General features: G+C 61.9%; 2 protein-coding genes across 8 annotated transcripts in view; one reads left to right on the top strand and one right to left on the bottom strand.

Annotated features, from left to right (window-relative positions):
* Positions 1-2,872: 2,872 nt before the first annotated feature.
* On the top strand, positions 2,873-14,914 carry SLC16A3 (solute carrier family 16 member 3). 7 transcript variants are annotated; one of them, XM_070773854.1, is made up of 6 exons: positions 2,874-3,041; positions 9,960-10,096; positions 11,121-11,367; positions 11,802-11,945; positions 12,223-12,987; positions 13,867-14,914. In XM_070773854.1, exons 3-6 carry the CDS (start codon positions 11,145-11,147, stop codon positions 14,118-14,120), a joined length of 1,386 nt encoding a protein of 461 aa, XP_070629955.1. In that variant the 5' UTR covers positions 2,874-3,041; positions 9,960-10,096; positions 11,121-11,144; the 3' UTR covers positions 14,121-14,914. The 7 variants fall into 7 exon arrangements, with proteins under 7 accessions (XP_070629958.1, XP_070629955.1, XP_019836461.1 ...); XM_019980902.2 differs by lacking the exon at positions 2,874-3,041 and adding an exon at positions 3,426-3,537; XM_070773857.1 differs by lacking the exon at positions 9,960-10,096 and having other exon boundaries at positions 2,873-3,041.
* CSNK1D (casein kinase 1 delta) overlaps positions 14,164-14,943 on the bottom strand; it is a 37,700-nt gene continuing 36,920 nt past the window's right edge. The window contains exon 10 of the mRNA XM_070773859.1: positions 14,164-14,309. The gene's annotated coding sequence lies outside the window, so the exon portion shown is untranslated. The remainder of the gene's footprint in view (positions 14,310-14,943) is intronic.

Genomic DNA, 14,943 nt, shown 5'->3' with positions numbered 1-14,943 from the left:
TAAGGACAGTGGGGTACAGGAGCTAGACCCCACAGCAGGGGGCCCCGGCTCAGCCGTCAAGCCTGTCCCGTGACTTGGCTTTCTTCAACTGACCCAGCCTGTGCTGGCCCCGATCCTGACCACAGGGTGGTGGCAGCCAGTGCTGAGTGGCACAGGCAGGCCTGGGGCAGGACGAATGGACTGGGTGGGGCCTGGAGTCGGGTGGGGTGCACCCAGGGCTCAAGAATGGGCCATCTGCATGGCCCCATCAGGCTCAGGAAGGCTTCCCCTCACCTACAATCAGGCTCTGTGTAGGAGCAGCAGGCCTGTCCCACACTCTCCCTGGGGGTGCTGCTGCTAAGACTCTCAGAAGTCTCTCCAGGTTTCAAAGATCATTTTCGGAGATAGTGGCACAGTGGAGCCTGGTTCCCACCCACATAGTGGGTGGGAACTGGAGCTCAGACACCGGGATGAGGATGGGCCTGGTAGACTTCTTCTCCCCTTGGGGACGGTGGAGCACAGCCCACCCCCAAGGAGCTGCAGCAGTTGGGGAGGGGGTGCAGGCAGCCTTGGATGCTCCTCGGTACATGTTCCAGGGCCTGATGGGACCTGCAGCTGTGATTTGGAACAACTGGGAGAATTAGAATCCAGGAGATGGAGCAGGTGGGGGCACTGGCAGGGGCGTGGTGGGCCGCTGGGGAGGGCACAGGTTGGGTCATGAGGGAGAGCGTCCCCCCACCTCGCCAGGAGTGGCTGCACCTCCTCGGGTCACCTACTCACTTCCCTTTCCACCCACTCCTTTTTCAGAAAGGGGCAGCCTGGGGTCGGGGGCTAGCCCAGGGTGACTGTGGGGGACCAGGCACTGGAGCCAGGCCTAGGGTGGGTTGCCACTGGCCTTTTCTGCTCCTCCACTGCACTGCAGAATGGCACCCATTCCTTCCCTCCTGTGCTCAGGGCTCCCGGTCCTGGAAAGAAGACTGAAGCACCATGGGGGAGGTTGGGGCTTGGAAGGCCGAGGGTCTCAGGTGGCGGAGGTTCCTGGCCCTCCGTTCCAGGGCCCCGGTCCAGGGGAGGGCCGGGGAGGAGTCTGCTCTGCCCTTCCACTGACTGGCAGCAGGTTGGTTTCCCATGCAGAGCCACACACAGCAGCCATCACTCTGCCACCCCACTTTGGTCTTCCTTCGAATCCCCAGTCAAAGCCAGGGGGGCTTCCAACCTCTGGGTGAGACAGTCCCTCTACTGCTAGAGGGTAGGGGGCAGGGGCTGGTAAGCAGGTGCCTGATCAGCCTGCCCCCTCTCTCCCCTCTGGTCTTCCATGGGAGACCATGTCTGAGGGGCCCTGGGTCTGGGAAACTGTTCTCTCCCTCCTTGGGGCTCCTGCAGGACCACAGCGTCCCTGGATAACCATCCCCAGCCCTCCCAGATGGACCCTTGGGGTCTCTCTCCTTCTGCAGGAGCAAGGGTGGACCCCAGGAACTCTCTCAGAGCACTGGGTAGGGGACTCAGAGTCCAGAGAAGACCCAGTCTTCTCTGAGTTCTCAGAACTCCCCGGTCTCATAGTTCAGAGAAGACCCAGCCCTAGTCTAAGGGGAGCTGGGAGAAGTCAGGAAGACCCCAGCCACCCCACATCTGTCTTCCTCGTTGGCCACTCTGAGCTCTTTCATTTGGGGGCAGGAGTCGGGGGTTGGAGGCTGTAGGCCTGGGGCTCTGGTTCCTGTGGTGGTGGGGCACCAGCTCCCAAGTCTTATGAAGATGGGGTAGGGCATCCAGGTGATGGCAGGAGGGGCCCACGCAGGGCAGGGTGTGGGTCTAAATGATCTGAGGCAGAGCAGGGAGATGCCCCACCTCAGAGGTTGGAAGTCTCAGTACAGGGGTGGGATTCTCTTCTGTAGCTCTGCCCTGCACCCCCACAGATGCCCTCCCAGGTTGGTGTACCTTCTACCTCCAGCTGTGAGGAAGCCAGTAATTGTTGTTGGTTGGTGCAGGCAAGTGGGGGTATCACCTGAGACCCTATGGGGACCCTCTTCCTTCCCAAGGGCCCCTACAGACACCCAGGGTCCAGGCCAACTCAGTGGGTCTTCGCCTGGAAGGGCTAGGCAGAGCTGCTGTGGGAGGGCTTGGGCTGGGCTGCCTGCTGTCTTGTATATGCATGCCTATGTGGCAACCTCTCTAGCATGTGGGGGTGAGGGTGGTTGGGCCCCAGGCCAGGGTGGCAGCAACACCTGGCCCAGCCTCTGTGATTGCCAGGGCTCTTTGGACAGGGGATGGTGGTGGGTGGTCTCCCAGCATTCAGAAAAAAAAAAAGATCAGAAGTCCTCAGTGGACTTGGTGTCTCCAAAGGAGTGGTTGGATGGTGAACTCTGGGCTAGAAGGCCCACACCACCCTCTGCCCACCCCTCTTTACTGTGCCAAGGCAGGTGAGCCACCCCACTGGCCTCTGGAGAGGGTAATCCTCCAGAGGATGCACCCAGGGATGCTCACCCTGTCACCCTGTCTGGGATGAACAGGAATCTTTGAGATAAACCCAGAGACACCATTGCTTGGCCTCCTGAAGTCCCTGAACACTTGGGTGTCTCGGTGGAAAGTGTCCTGTGACTTGAGACCAGTCACCAAGAGGTGTCCTGGGCCCAGGCCACTCTGTGGTTTCTCTTTAAACCTTAGTTCTTTCCATGTTGCAGATGAGAAAACCCAGGTTTGAAGCACCTTGCCTAGGACCAGCTGCGATTAAATCTCCCCTTAGGTGAGGGTCTGCGGAGTATGGGGATGGGGAACACGCCTTGGGGCCCCACCATCCCCCAGCACAGCCAGGTTCTGGGAGCTCGAGAGGAGGAGCAGCGGTTGTATTTGGCTCCACAGGGGAAACGGAAGTCAGAGAGGATGACATCTTTGACCAAGATCACTCAGGCGGGGTCGGGGGACGGGCGATGTTCGCCTTCTCCCTCCTCCCCAGCCCAGGAAAAGGGGCGCCGGCCGCCCTGGAGAGAGCAGAGGTTTGGGTGGGGGCGCAGATTCCAGGGCGCTTGGCTAGGGTGACCTGCAAAGTCCCAGAGCTGAGTTGAGAGGTGAGAGTCCCACGGGTTCCGCGTGCCCTTGGTGGCGTGGGGTGTGGCTGGGTGCGCGCGCTCACTTGTCAGAGCGAGCGGCCCCCGGGCGCGGGGGGCGACAGGGGTCGGTGCCTCGGAGAACGCGGGACCCAGTCGCGCTGGGTACCAGCTCCGGCAGAGAGAGGCGAGAGCGTACAGAGTGGGAGACGAAGGGGCGGGAGGGGGCTGCGGGCCAGGGCTCCCAACTCAGCGCCAGGGGTTGGCGAGGTTGGGGGGCCGGTCTGAGGGCGCGGGGCAGCGGGACTGATCCGGCGAGAAGGCTCAGCCCGCGCCGCTGTCTGCGCCGTCGGGGAGCACTGGGTCGCCCCTCCCGCGGGGTCCCGGCGGGGCGGCGCCAGGCAGCGGTGACGTGCACTGGGGAAGTGCCGCGCGAGCGGCCGGAGCACTGAGTCGCCCCCGGCGCGGCGCCTGGCAGCGAGGCGGGCAGAGGCGCGCGGCGACCGAGCGGCAGCAGGTAGGCATGGCCCGATGCTCCGCGGCTCCGGGACCGGGAGTCTCCCAGCCGCCCCGGTGCTGAGTCTGCGTCCGGCCTGGGGGCGACCTGGGGGTCCGCGCTTTTTGCCTTTCACCCTTCTGGTTCGGGGGCACGCCGGGCACATACGAGCCCCCCACCTCCGGCGGCCCTCACTGAGGAGCCCAGGGAGCCAGCCGCACCCCCTTTGAGCCCTCGGACCTGGGTTGTGCGACCTCGACTTCCCCGGTTCCTCCGGGCGCCCCTCCGTCGAGCGACCCTCGGGGGCTGGGCACCGCCAGGAGGCGGCTCTGTGGGGTGGAGGAGCGGGTTCCGGGTATAAATAGCTCAGTTCGCTGCGTACGGCCTGGGCGCGCCGGCTATATTTGGTGGAGCTAACGCCTGGCCCGGGCCCCTTCCCGGGGGGGAAACGGGGAGCACGTATTCTCCCGGCCGGGGGGGTGGGGTGGGGTGGTGGTGCCCGAGGGCTCACCTCCTTCCTCTTCTCACGCCGCCCTAAACACTCACCAACCCACACCTGCCCTCAGGCAATGGGTTCTGATGGAGACTCTGGGTAGAGAAATGGGGAACCCGCTCCAGGATCAGACTGGACTCCCCAAGCTCACTTCACCCCCCTCCCAGGTCCTGGGCTCTGGGAAAACCAGGTGGGGCCTCGGGGCCTTGGTTTATTTATCTGAAAAGTGGATTGACAACTCACCCACCTGGATGCTGGCCCAGGCCAATGGCCAGCAGGCCTGTGAATGGGAGGGAAGCAGTGGGGGTCATGGCCGCCAGGCAGGGGCAGGGAGTGCTGCCTGGATTCTGGGTGAGGGGCAGGCACAGCCCCTGGGGTCAAAGTGCTTCTCTGTCCCAGAGGCACTAGGCTATACATCCAGAGGTGCTTGGGACGACAGGATCACTCTGTGATGAACACGGCCAGGCTGAGTGGTCCGCAGGACAGCTGATGGCAGCCGGACCCATGGCCTTTATGCAACCCAGGTCAGAGAGGTTTGTCCAAAGTCAAGAGGAGGAGTGGGTGTCGTGAGGGTTGGAGGGTTCTGGGGTCCAGTATTTCATTCTGAAGGCCCAGGAAGTGTTCGGCTGTCAGATGGGTGCTGGGAGGGACGGGCAGATGGAGGAATGTGTCCTGGAGGATGGACTCAGCCCCTTGACTGATGGACAGAGGCTTGGGCTCAGCTTAAGGAGTTGCTCCCATGGTGGGAGGTCTGCCCCCAAGGGGCTCTGAGGATGGCGGTGGCAGTGCCCAGACAGGTGTGGCACCTTCCTGCCCAGTCTGTGGTATAGTCAGTGCCTAGGTTGGATATTGAGAGGCCCTATCCCAAGGCAGGCTCTGTAATGACCCCATGTGACCTTGGGCAGGACCTGATACCCAGAAGGCAACTCAGCTCTCACTCACTACAGCTGGACACCTCTGCTTGAAGGGCAGCGAGGGGCAGGCGTTCATGCTCCTCAGGAAACTGACCAGGGAGACCGTGTGGAACAGGGTCTGTGGGGTCCCACTCACTGGCTGGTGGTGTCTGCAGAACAAGGCTGGCTTGCTCCAGGGCAGGACTCGCAGGGACCTAGCAGGTGTGCAGGGGGCCAGTGCCGCCCCTTCGAGGTGAGGAGCCCAGTAGAGCGACCCCAGGGCCTCCCGTGGCCCTTCTGGGAGGAAGCCAGTGGAGAAGACAGCCACGCAGAGCCATCAGACCATTGGACGCGCCTCCGGATCAGGCGGGATCAGGCCTCCGGCGAGTCGGCCACTGGGCCCGGACGCAGGGGCGGGGCGGGGCGGGGCGGGAGCGGACAAGGCCTGGGGCTCCTGCCGGCGTCGTCTCGGCGAGCGCAGACCTCCCGGCTTCGTGCGAGGAAGCCGGTCACGGAGACCCAGCGTTCTCAGTCAATGTTTCGAGCGCCGGGCCGCGCCCACTTGGCCCAGCTCCAACGCGCGGACAGTGAAGAGTGCCTCGCCCGGGGGGAACCACGGGGTCCCCTTTGGCGCTCTGGGATGTCCAGTGCGGCTTAGGGGTTCGTTGACCCTGGTGGCCTTACGTGTTGGCCTTGCGCTCTGGCCAATACGGTAGCGGACAGGGAGGGCTTCTACTCCAGGCAATACGGCAGCGGCTCCTCCCTTGGCGCGGTCACGTCCCCCACGTCCCGCGCGCTGCCTGGCAGCGGGGCTGGGGCGGGGCCGCCCTGAGCATCCTCTCTTCCCACCCCCACCCGCCCCCGGCGCCCCCCAGGGTCGGCCGGATTCCCAGCTGCCCAGCCGGAAGCTGAAATAGGAAGGATCATCCATCCTGCTCCCTGGGGTGGAGATTGGGGTGGGGGTGGGGGATGGCCGGGGTTCCACTTCCCCCTCCCCAACCGTTCTGATCTCCTCAGCCAACTCCCTCACCTTCTATTTGCTCCAAAGCCCCCAGGTGGTGGTGGTGGGAGCTAGGAACCCAGTTTTGGTGGAAGGGTCCCTTCCTTGCTGGTGGGGCTTGCTGACACAGAGATCACCTTCTGGGCCTTGGTCTTAGGTACAGTTTAGGTCGGGGGCGGGGGTGGGGGGGGGCGGCGGCGCTGCAGGGAGTTGAGTGGGACAAGGTGGCCACGTGGATGGGCAGCCCAGGCAGGGCCAGGCTGGACAGGGTTGGGTCCAGACCTGAGGGGGGTTAGCTTGGGCCTGCTCAGCTACCTTCAGGCCCCTCCTCATTGCCCTCTGAGCTTCCTAGAGGAGGGGGCCCCCCAACAAGGTAAATAAAAAAACATCCCCGGGGCAACTCTCGAATGGCCTTCTTGTCATAACTGGGTGATGGAGGTGGAGAATGACTCAGAGCTAGGGGCTGGCCTGGGCGGCAGTGTCCAGTCTGGTGAATGAGACCATTGTTTCCACCCCACTGGCCCCTACAAGACATGAGCCTATAGGAGAGCTTGTGGGAGCACTGGGCATGTGCGTGGTCAGAGAAAGTGGGGTGGAGGGCCCAGCAGGCTCAGAAGGCCTGGATTAGACTTTCACCCACTGCCCAGCTTCCACCTCCCCAGAAAAAGCCCCAGGCACCTCCCTCCAGTCACAGCTCCAAACACCGATGAGGGCAGGGCTGAGATGTGTCCTGTCCCGCCTCTTGGAAAGGAGACAGGCACTCTGATCAGAGTGTCCTGAATCCTCTGGTTACCTGTGCACAACAGGAACTGCAGGCAAAAGAAGAAGGGGAGCCCCTCCCTCCTCCAGAGGGTACAGCCACCCCTATGGGTTTCAGGGGCCTTGAAGCCTGAGGAGTCAGGAGATAGCCTCACTGGGCTGTTTCCCTGTTACTCAGGCATGTCTTCCAAGCCTCCTGGTGCGGGAAGAGTCAGGAAGGAATGTAATTGCCCCTTTCTTGCCCCACCCACCTGGAGCTGGTCTCCAAGGACTAGAGGTCCAGTTAGGTAACTGGCCAGGCTGGAAAGTGCACCGACTAAGCACGTGGGACAGGCCACAGGCTCTGGGGCTGGAGGCCCCCTACACTGAATGCCCCTTTCCTGGTTCATGGCCTGGACTGAGGTGGGTGAGGGAATTGCCAGTACAGAGGCCTAAGGGGCAGCAAGCCTGTGGCTGGAATGGAGTGGCAGAAGGGGCCCAGGAGGTGGTGAGGCCACCAGGACATGGTCAGGGCTGGCTCTGAGGTGGGGGCGTGGGGTCAGGTTGGGAACACGCTGGTATGAGGTTTGCACTAGCTCTTTGGGTGCAGATGTAGGGTTGGGGGTGAGGCTGGGCACTCTCGCCACCAAGGACACTCAAAGCCGGTGAATGTAGGCAGAGAAGGGGGCCACGGAAAGAGGGGTGATGCAGAAGTTTGGAGCCTCACCCCAGCTAGGACCCTCACCCAGATAGCCAGTTGGCCCCTGAGGCAGCAGCTGGCAGGGGCCCCTGATGTAGGAGGGCATGAGGGATGGGTCATTCAGAGGGATCTCTGTACACGTACCTCTTTGGGCCAGGACCTGGGGGCACCCCCTGGAGCCTCACCTGACCCAGAAGTGGGCACACATACCCACCTGGGAGATCAGCTTTCCGAGGCCTGGAGGGCGGGTTATTTCTGGGCTGGGAACGTGGTTTACGTGCTTCCCTGTGAGAGTAAATGTCACTGAAAGGACAGCCAGCCGGCATGTGCTAACAGATGTGCTGGTGCCACCTCCCTCTGCATTGTGCTGAGGGTCCCCGACCAGTCCCTGAGGGGGCCGCTCCTCCCACTCTAGGTTTCCCTTGGCGTATCAGCCAGCCTGTGCCCCAGCCTGCCTCCTCCACAGGACAGGCTGGGCTGATGAGGCCATTTTGCTCTTGGAAATTTTAGCTGACCCCACCCCCCGCCATAAATACACAGAGCACTTCTGGGTGAAATCCCTTTGCCCCCAACCTAGAGACCCCTGCTCTCCATCTTCCCCTGCTTGCACACCCTTCCCCATTGCAAATTGAAGTTCACTAGAAATCTCCCTTTGAGAACCATCTGGTGTGGGGAACAGGGTGGGGGTCATCTCAGTGTGGCTGCAACCTGGGCTGGGGGGTTAGCCGGGAGAAAGCAGTGTCTCTGGGGTGTTCAGGGGATGGTGGGAGAGATGACCACACAGGACCTTGACCCAGGCATGTGAGATGGCCCCCTCCTTGTGTGAGCCTTGACCCCTACAGGTCCTGGAACATACTGTACCCTCCTGCCTCTGGGCCTTGGCACCTGTCCCTCTGTCTCCTCACCCTCCCCGATGCTCTTTCTCCTCAAGATCCTGGAGGCCTCCAGGGAGGACCCAGCCCTGGTGGGCAGAGAATAGGGCTTCAAAGGTTGTGGTGCCCATGATTCCCCTGGTGCCCCAGGTCTGGCTGGTGGAACCAGGGAGATCTTAGATGGAGGCCCTGTCTTATACCTGTGGGTTTGTAAGTGTCCAGCTATTCCTAATTGCTCACCCCCCACACACTCTCCTCTTTGGCCTCCACATGATCCGTTTGATTTACTTTACAAAGCTCATAACCCCAAACAAGCCAGGATACTGAGGACAACCAATCCCGCAGTGTCCCCGTGACCACAATCACGACCACTGTCCGGGGTCCTGGGTCAGGGAGTCCTGTGTTTTCTGCCTTAGTGTCATCGCATCGCAGAGCATTCACATTCCTACGAATATACTTAGTTGTTTTTTGTTTAGTATCAGTCAGCTGCGTGTACCTTAGAGACCCTTTAAACTTAATGCTCACAAGGGGAAGGGCAGAGGCTCAGCCTCCACGGCCTCCAGTGAGTTTGGGATGGCATTTGTCCACCTGTCTCCTACCAGGCTCAGGCATGTGGCCATGTGACCCACGGCAGGGCTCTGGAGAACCTGGGGTGGTCCACTCTGAAGCTGTGCTCAGACTGTCGGGGCGCAGGGGCCCTTGTCTTTCCTCCAGTCCTGTCCCAGGTTCTGTGTGGCCTCAGATGCAGAGGTGGCCACCCAGGGGGCTGCGCTGGGTCACGGGGCTGTGCCTGCATTTGCAGGAGGATGAGGGCTCCCTTGACAAGGGTGCCCCCGTGCACCTTTTGGCTGTGTCCCCAGATGGCTGCATGGCTCTTGCCCTCAGACATACCCTCCATCCTGTTCACTGAAGTCCAGGTGTCTTCTGAGCACTGGGGTCTGAGTGCAGGGAGAGGTGAGGGCTTCTCTTGGGTTTCCCAGTGGCGCCTGTGGCCCTGGCCCAGCTGAGAACCAGCGCAGGCTCTGAAAGTGGACCTCTGGCCCAGTCTGTGGGTGACGGCAGGGCTGCTGTTCTGCTCCAGTGGGCTGTATCTGCCTTGTCATCACCCTGATAGCCAGCTGGCTCCTGGGGTCCAACCATCAAAGGGTGGTGCTCAGACAGCAGCTCCTGCTTGTAATCATCTACAAAGCCCCTAACCCTGCCCCCGCCCAGACACCCTCTGAATCAAAGCCCAGGATCCCCCCCTCCTCCACTGCTGGATCACAACCTGGATACCCCTTCCCCATACTGAATCAGAGTCCAGATCCCTCCAGACTACTGAATCAGGGTCCCTGGAGGGCACAGCCCCTGTGGCCAGGGTGCTGGGGGGCAGGCTGGAGGTGGGGGTGGGTGGGTCTTATTCTCCACATTCTTTTGCTCTGCACATTGAAGCTGTGCTCTGACAGGCCGGGCACAGAGGCCCTTGTCCTCACTCCAGAGTCCTGTCCCAGGTTCTGTGGAGCCTCCGATGCAGGACTGGCCACCTGGAGGGCTGTGCCAGGTCAACAAGGATCCGAGGAAAAGGGGAAAGGGGTGGAGCCACGACAGATTACGATACCCAGGCGGGCGGGCTGATAGGAGGGCGGCTAGGAGGGCGGTGGTGCTGCCTGTGCAGCTCCCCTGGTCAGGAGGTCCTTGGGTGTCACGCAGGTGGAGTATTTACACCACGGAATCGGCAGATACTACATATCAGGGCTTCCTCCACCAGGGAGCTGGCTTATAGCTCACCACGGGTGGGGAGACAAGGAGCTTCAGTGGGCAGCGAGTGGCTGGATCCAGCAAGCCCTCCCTTCCCCACGCCTGCAGCATAGAGGCCTACTCTGTCCTTGGAACAGCCTCTGTCAGGTGAGGCTGATTTCTGGGATTTGGGGATTTCTGGAGCGAGGATCAGGGACGGGTTGGGGATGAAAATGGGCGGGGAGGGGAGGATCTTCAGGTGGAAATCAAGTTCCTGGGCCTCAAATGAGCTAAGTTCCTGGGGTTTAAAAGAGGGAAGTTGACCCCAGGCTTCCGCGGGTTTGGGGCTGACAGTGGGTGTGGCCAGCTTCCACTGGGGAGCCTGGGGGCTGCAATGGTTTGCTCTGGTGGGTTGGATGGAAGCGTGTTCTTCCTGCCGTTCCCTCACCAGAAGAGTTAAACTCCAGCAGCCGGACAGAGGTAGGTGGGTGATAACAGGATGGGACAAGTCAGGGCCAGCACAGTGACCCTCAGCTGCCCCGTCTGCTCCCCCACTCAGTCCCTGCACAGCACAGCCTTGTGTGTGCCTCCTCAGACTCTCACTTCTGGTGCAGTGCAATCAGAGTGGGAAGGACGGGGAAGCCCTGTCCTCCTGGGAGTGGGAGAGCAAGGCTGGCCACATCTAGACTGAGGTCTCGAGGGACAGCACCGCAGACCGAGCCCCAGGCCCCCACCAGGCCTGGCTTCACTGCCTGAGGTGCTGGCGGCTAGAACCACGCAGCTTCCTGACACAAGGTCAGGCGGGAGGCCAGAGCACAGCTGATTTCCCCACTGGGGTCTGCCCTCCTCAAGAGGTAACCTGAGACCTAGCTGAGCCCAAAAAAGCCACTGCCCTTTAGAGCTAGTTGTGTGGGAGCAGGCCAGGCCTGCGCAGGGGAGGGAGGAGGAGCTGCAGCTCTGGTCACCCCACACCCTGCTGCCCTGCACCCAGCGCAGGTGAGGGGCAGAGGCAGGGCTCTCAGGTATCATCAGGTGGCGGCCCAGCCCAGAGCTGAGCTCCTACTGGGGGCTAGGGCCTGAAGGAAGGGGCAGCCCTTCCGGGTGCCTGCCCTCAGCTACATCTGTGTCCCCATGCTGCTGGGCTGCAGCTGGGTGACTGACAACTGAGTCAGCCTGGCTTCCTCTTTCTCAGGACGCAGAATCAGCCCTCCTGGCCATGGGAGGGGCAGTGATCGACGAGGGCCCGACCGGCATCAAGGCCCCGGATGGGGGCTGGGGCTGGGCCATCCTTTGGGGCTGTTTCGTCATCACGGGCTTCTCCTACGCCTTCCCCAAGGCGGTCAGCGTCTTCTTCAAGGAACTCATGCGAGAGTTTGGGATAGGCTACAGTGACACAGCCTGGATCTCCTCCATCCTGCTGGCCATGCTGTATGGGACAGGTGAGCAGGGGCTGTCGTGCCAGGTGACCACCTCTGCAAGTTCACCAAGTTCATTTCTGGGCAAAAAGCCCTGGGGGCTGGGGGCTGGGTGGTGCATCCAAGTGTCCGCAGCCCTGGTTCCCCAGAGACAGCTGGTGGGAAGCCCTCGAGGGTGCCATGGTCTCCAGAGGGCAGGTTGGCACGGCCAAAGCTGTCTGAGACCCTGTCCAGAGGGCCGTATCTGCACAGCTGTGCTGGATCCCAGAGCCGTCCTCGCTGCCTGCACAGACCAGTCAGGAGAGATGCCTGGGGACCGTTGCTTTACTTAGGAAGACACGCGAATGTGGTCCCCTGTGTCTCCTGCGCCGGGATGAAGGGGCATCGGGGAGGGGCAGGTCTCCCTGGGCCTGGACAGCCTCGGTCCCGTGCCTTAGCTGCTGTCCCTCACCTGCCAGGCCCACTCTGCAGCGTGTGTGTGAATCGCTTTGGCTGCCGGCCAGTCATGCTTGCGGGCGGCCTCTTGGCGTCCCTGGGCATGGTGTCTGCGTCCTTCTGTGGAAGCATCATCCAGCTCTACCTCACCACAGGGGTCCTTACTGGTGAGTGAGGCCCCGCCAGGAGTGGAGTGGCCGGGTGGCAGTGGTTCCTGTTGAAGAGATAGGGCCTCCCGGGGGAGGCCAGCTGTGGGGTGGCCCTGCCAGGCTCCCATCTGTCCCTTGCTCCCCGTCTCTCCCGGACACGTGGGCTGGTGTCGGGGACACGCTGAGTCCCCTCACTTGGATGCCTCAGGTCCACACAAGAATCGTTCAGGCGGGTGCCCGTGCCTGGGAGAACCTGGGCCGGGACACCTGCACTCACCTGCCTGCTCCCCTCCAGGCTTGGGTTTGGCGCTCAACTTCCAGCCCTCACTCATCATGCTCAACCGCTACTTCAACAAGCGGCGCCCCATGGCCAACGGGCTGGCGGCAGCAGGCAGCCCGGTGTTCCTGTGCGCCCTGTCCCCGCTGGGGCAGGTGCTGCAGGACCACTATGGATGGCGGGGCGGCTTCCTCATCCTGGGTGGCCTGCTGCTCAATTGCTGCGTGTGTGCCGCGCTCATGCGGCCCCTGGAGGCGCCCCGGCAGAGTTCAGGTTCGGGGCCTGCACCCCAGCGGCCGCCCCGGCGGCTGTTGGACCTGAGCGTCTTCAGGGACCGTGGCTTCGTCATCTATGCCCTGGCCGCCTCCATCATGGTGCTGGGGCTCTTTGTACCACCTGTGTTTGTGGTGAGCTATGCCAAGGACCTGGGGGTGCCCGACACTCAGGCGGCCTTCCTGCTCACCATCCTGGGCTTCGTCGACATCTTTGCTAGGCCCACCGCTGGCTTCATCACGGGGCTCAAGAAGGTGCGGCCCTACTCTGTCTACCTCTTCAGCTTCGCCATGTTCTTCAACGGCTTCGCTGACCTCACGGGGTCCACTGCCAGCAACTACGGTGGGCTGGTGGTCTTCTGCATCTTCTTCGGCATCTCCTATGGCATGGTGGGGGCCCTGCAGTTCGAGGTGCTCATGGCCATCGTGGGCACCCAGAAGTTCTCCAGCGCCATTGGCCTCGTGCTGCTGCTGGAGGCCATAGCTGTGCTCATTGGGCCGCCGTCCGGAGGTGAGTGCTGGGGGTTGGCAGCAGGGGCGTGAGCGGCCTCACCTCCCTGGGCCTGGCTAGGCCCTTGGGCAGTTTTCACAGCTGCTCTTCCTGGGAAGGGGACTCACCATGGGGAGCTCTTAGCTGGAAAGGCCTCCACCACCTCTCCCAGCCCTGTGTAGCCAGGTCACCATGTACCTCTGCACATGGGCAGCTGACCTCAGTGGGGGAACACAGCCTCTTATACATCCCAGGACCCACTTGGTTTCATTGTGGGAGGAAGCCCATGGGCCTGAGCTGTGGTGATGGCTCTAGGGTGGAGTCCTGGTCCTTCTTTCTGGCTGTCCCCACACCCCGGGGACACTCAGAGCTGAGGCCAGGGTTGGCTTTTGTTACACTGGACTTTTATTTTTTGATAGCTGAGAAGATAGGGGTTGGGGACGTGAGACTAGTGTGGCCAAGGCCCTGCCAAGTCTCTGCACCTGGGTTTGGGTCTCTCCAGCCAACCCTGTAGGCCCTCTACCTCCCACTTGACCTTGGGCCTTTTGCTCTTCTTGCCTGGGGTGGGGAGGCAGGGTTCTGGTGTGAAGAGGTGCCTGAACTGGGGTCCCAGGGTCCTTCTGGAGTCCAGGTGGTTCCTGTGAGGGCCACTGTGGCAACAGGCAGCAGGGTCAGACCCCTCAGGAGGCCTTGGATGAGGCCCCCATTCAAGGCTCTGCTCTAAACCCTTGTCAGATCCACTCTGCTTTAGCCTCTGGGTCTCTGCTGCCTGGGGCGGGGTTGGGGGGTGGTGGGTGGTGAGGGTGGCTGCCTCAAGGGTCCCAGGCTATCCTGGTGACTGGGGGTGGGGTTTTGGTGGAAGCTGCAGCCCTGGGCTGACCCTGTCTCCCTGCACTGCAGGCAAGCTCCTGGATGCGACGCACGTCTACCAGTACGTGTTTATCCTGGCGGGGGCCGAGGTGCTGGCCTCCTCCCTTGTGCTGGTGCTGGGTAACTTCTTCTGCATTAGGAAGAGGCCCGAGACGGCCACGGAGGAGGAGCGCCACAAGCCCCCGGAGGATGTCAGGGTGGACTCCCGGGAGGTGGAGCAGTTCCTGAAGACAGAGCCTGAGAAGAACGGGGAGGTGGTTCACACCCCGGAAACGAGCGTCTGAGCCCAGGGAGGACGGCAGGGGTGCAGGGAACCGGACAGAGACCGTCAACGCTCGTATTTATTTCACAAACAGGACCAGCTTGGGCGGGGCCTTCGGCTCTGCGCCGGCTGCCCGGGCAGTGGATCATCACCCGATCAGTGTTTTTCAGGGGAAGGTGGCGGGGTGGGAACGTGTCATTCCGAGGCGGATCTGTGGTGAAGCCAAGCCGCGAGGTTATGAGCCGTCTGCACCAGGGAACCCACCTGCTGACCCCAGGGAGCCCAGTGCCCACCGCTGGGCTCAAGGACCCAGAGACCCGACGCTTTGGAGACAACACGACTTTAATCAGGGGGCGGGGCCGGGGACAGCTACGGAGCGGGCACTGCCACAACAGGCCTCCCCATGTGCCCATGAGTGCCCTGTCCTACCGGGTCTCCTGTGTGCCCCAGCCCACCCCTTTTGAGTGTCTTAGTGGACAAAGCTCCCTCCTTCGCCTCTGAAAGGTTTGAGATAAACCTGCTCGCTCTTAGGGACAGCGGTCTAACCGTTGACCCCAAATCTCTTTCTCAAAAGACAGCCTGCTTATTTTTACAAATTGGTTTCAGTCCTCATCAGCCACGTCAGCCTTCTAAGTACTGCTCGTTCTGGACCCTGTCCTGCTGGACCTCAAACGGCTCAGCGTGTTCACACAGCACCCTGGTGGTCGGCAGGGAAGGGGCCACACTGCGGGGATGTGGACACCTAGGCTGGGATGTACATGTGGTTTCTGTTCACTGGTGTGTGTTTGAAGAAAATGATCTGCCTGCTTTTGTTTATTCACCCCTTGGTTAGCTGACAGTCATCC

This window comes from Bos indicus, chromosome 19, assembly GCF_029378745.1.
Source record: "Bos indicus isolate NIAB-ARS_2022 breed Sahiwal x Tharparkar chromosome 19, NIAB-ARS_B.indTharparkar_mat_pri_1.0, whole genome shotgun sequence".
Lineage (NCBI taxonomy): Eukaryota > Metazoa > Chordata > Mammalia > Artiodactyla > Bovidae > Bos > Bos indicus.
This window is presented reverse-complemented; position numbering and strand designations above follow the sequence as displayed.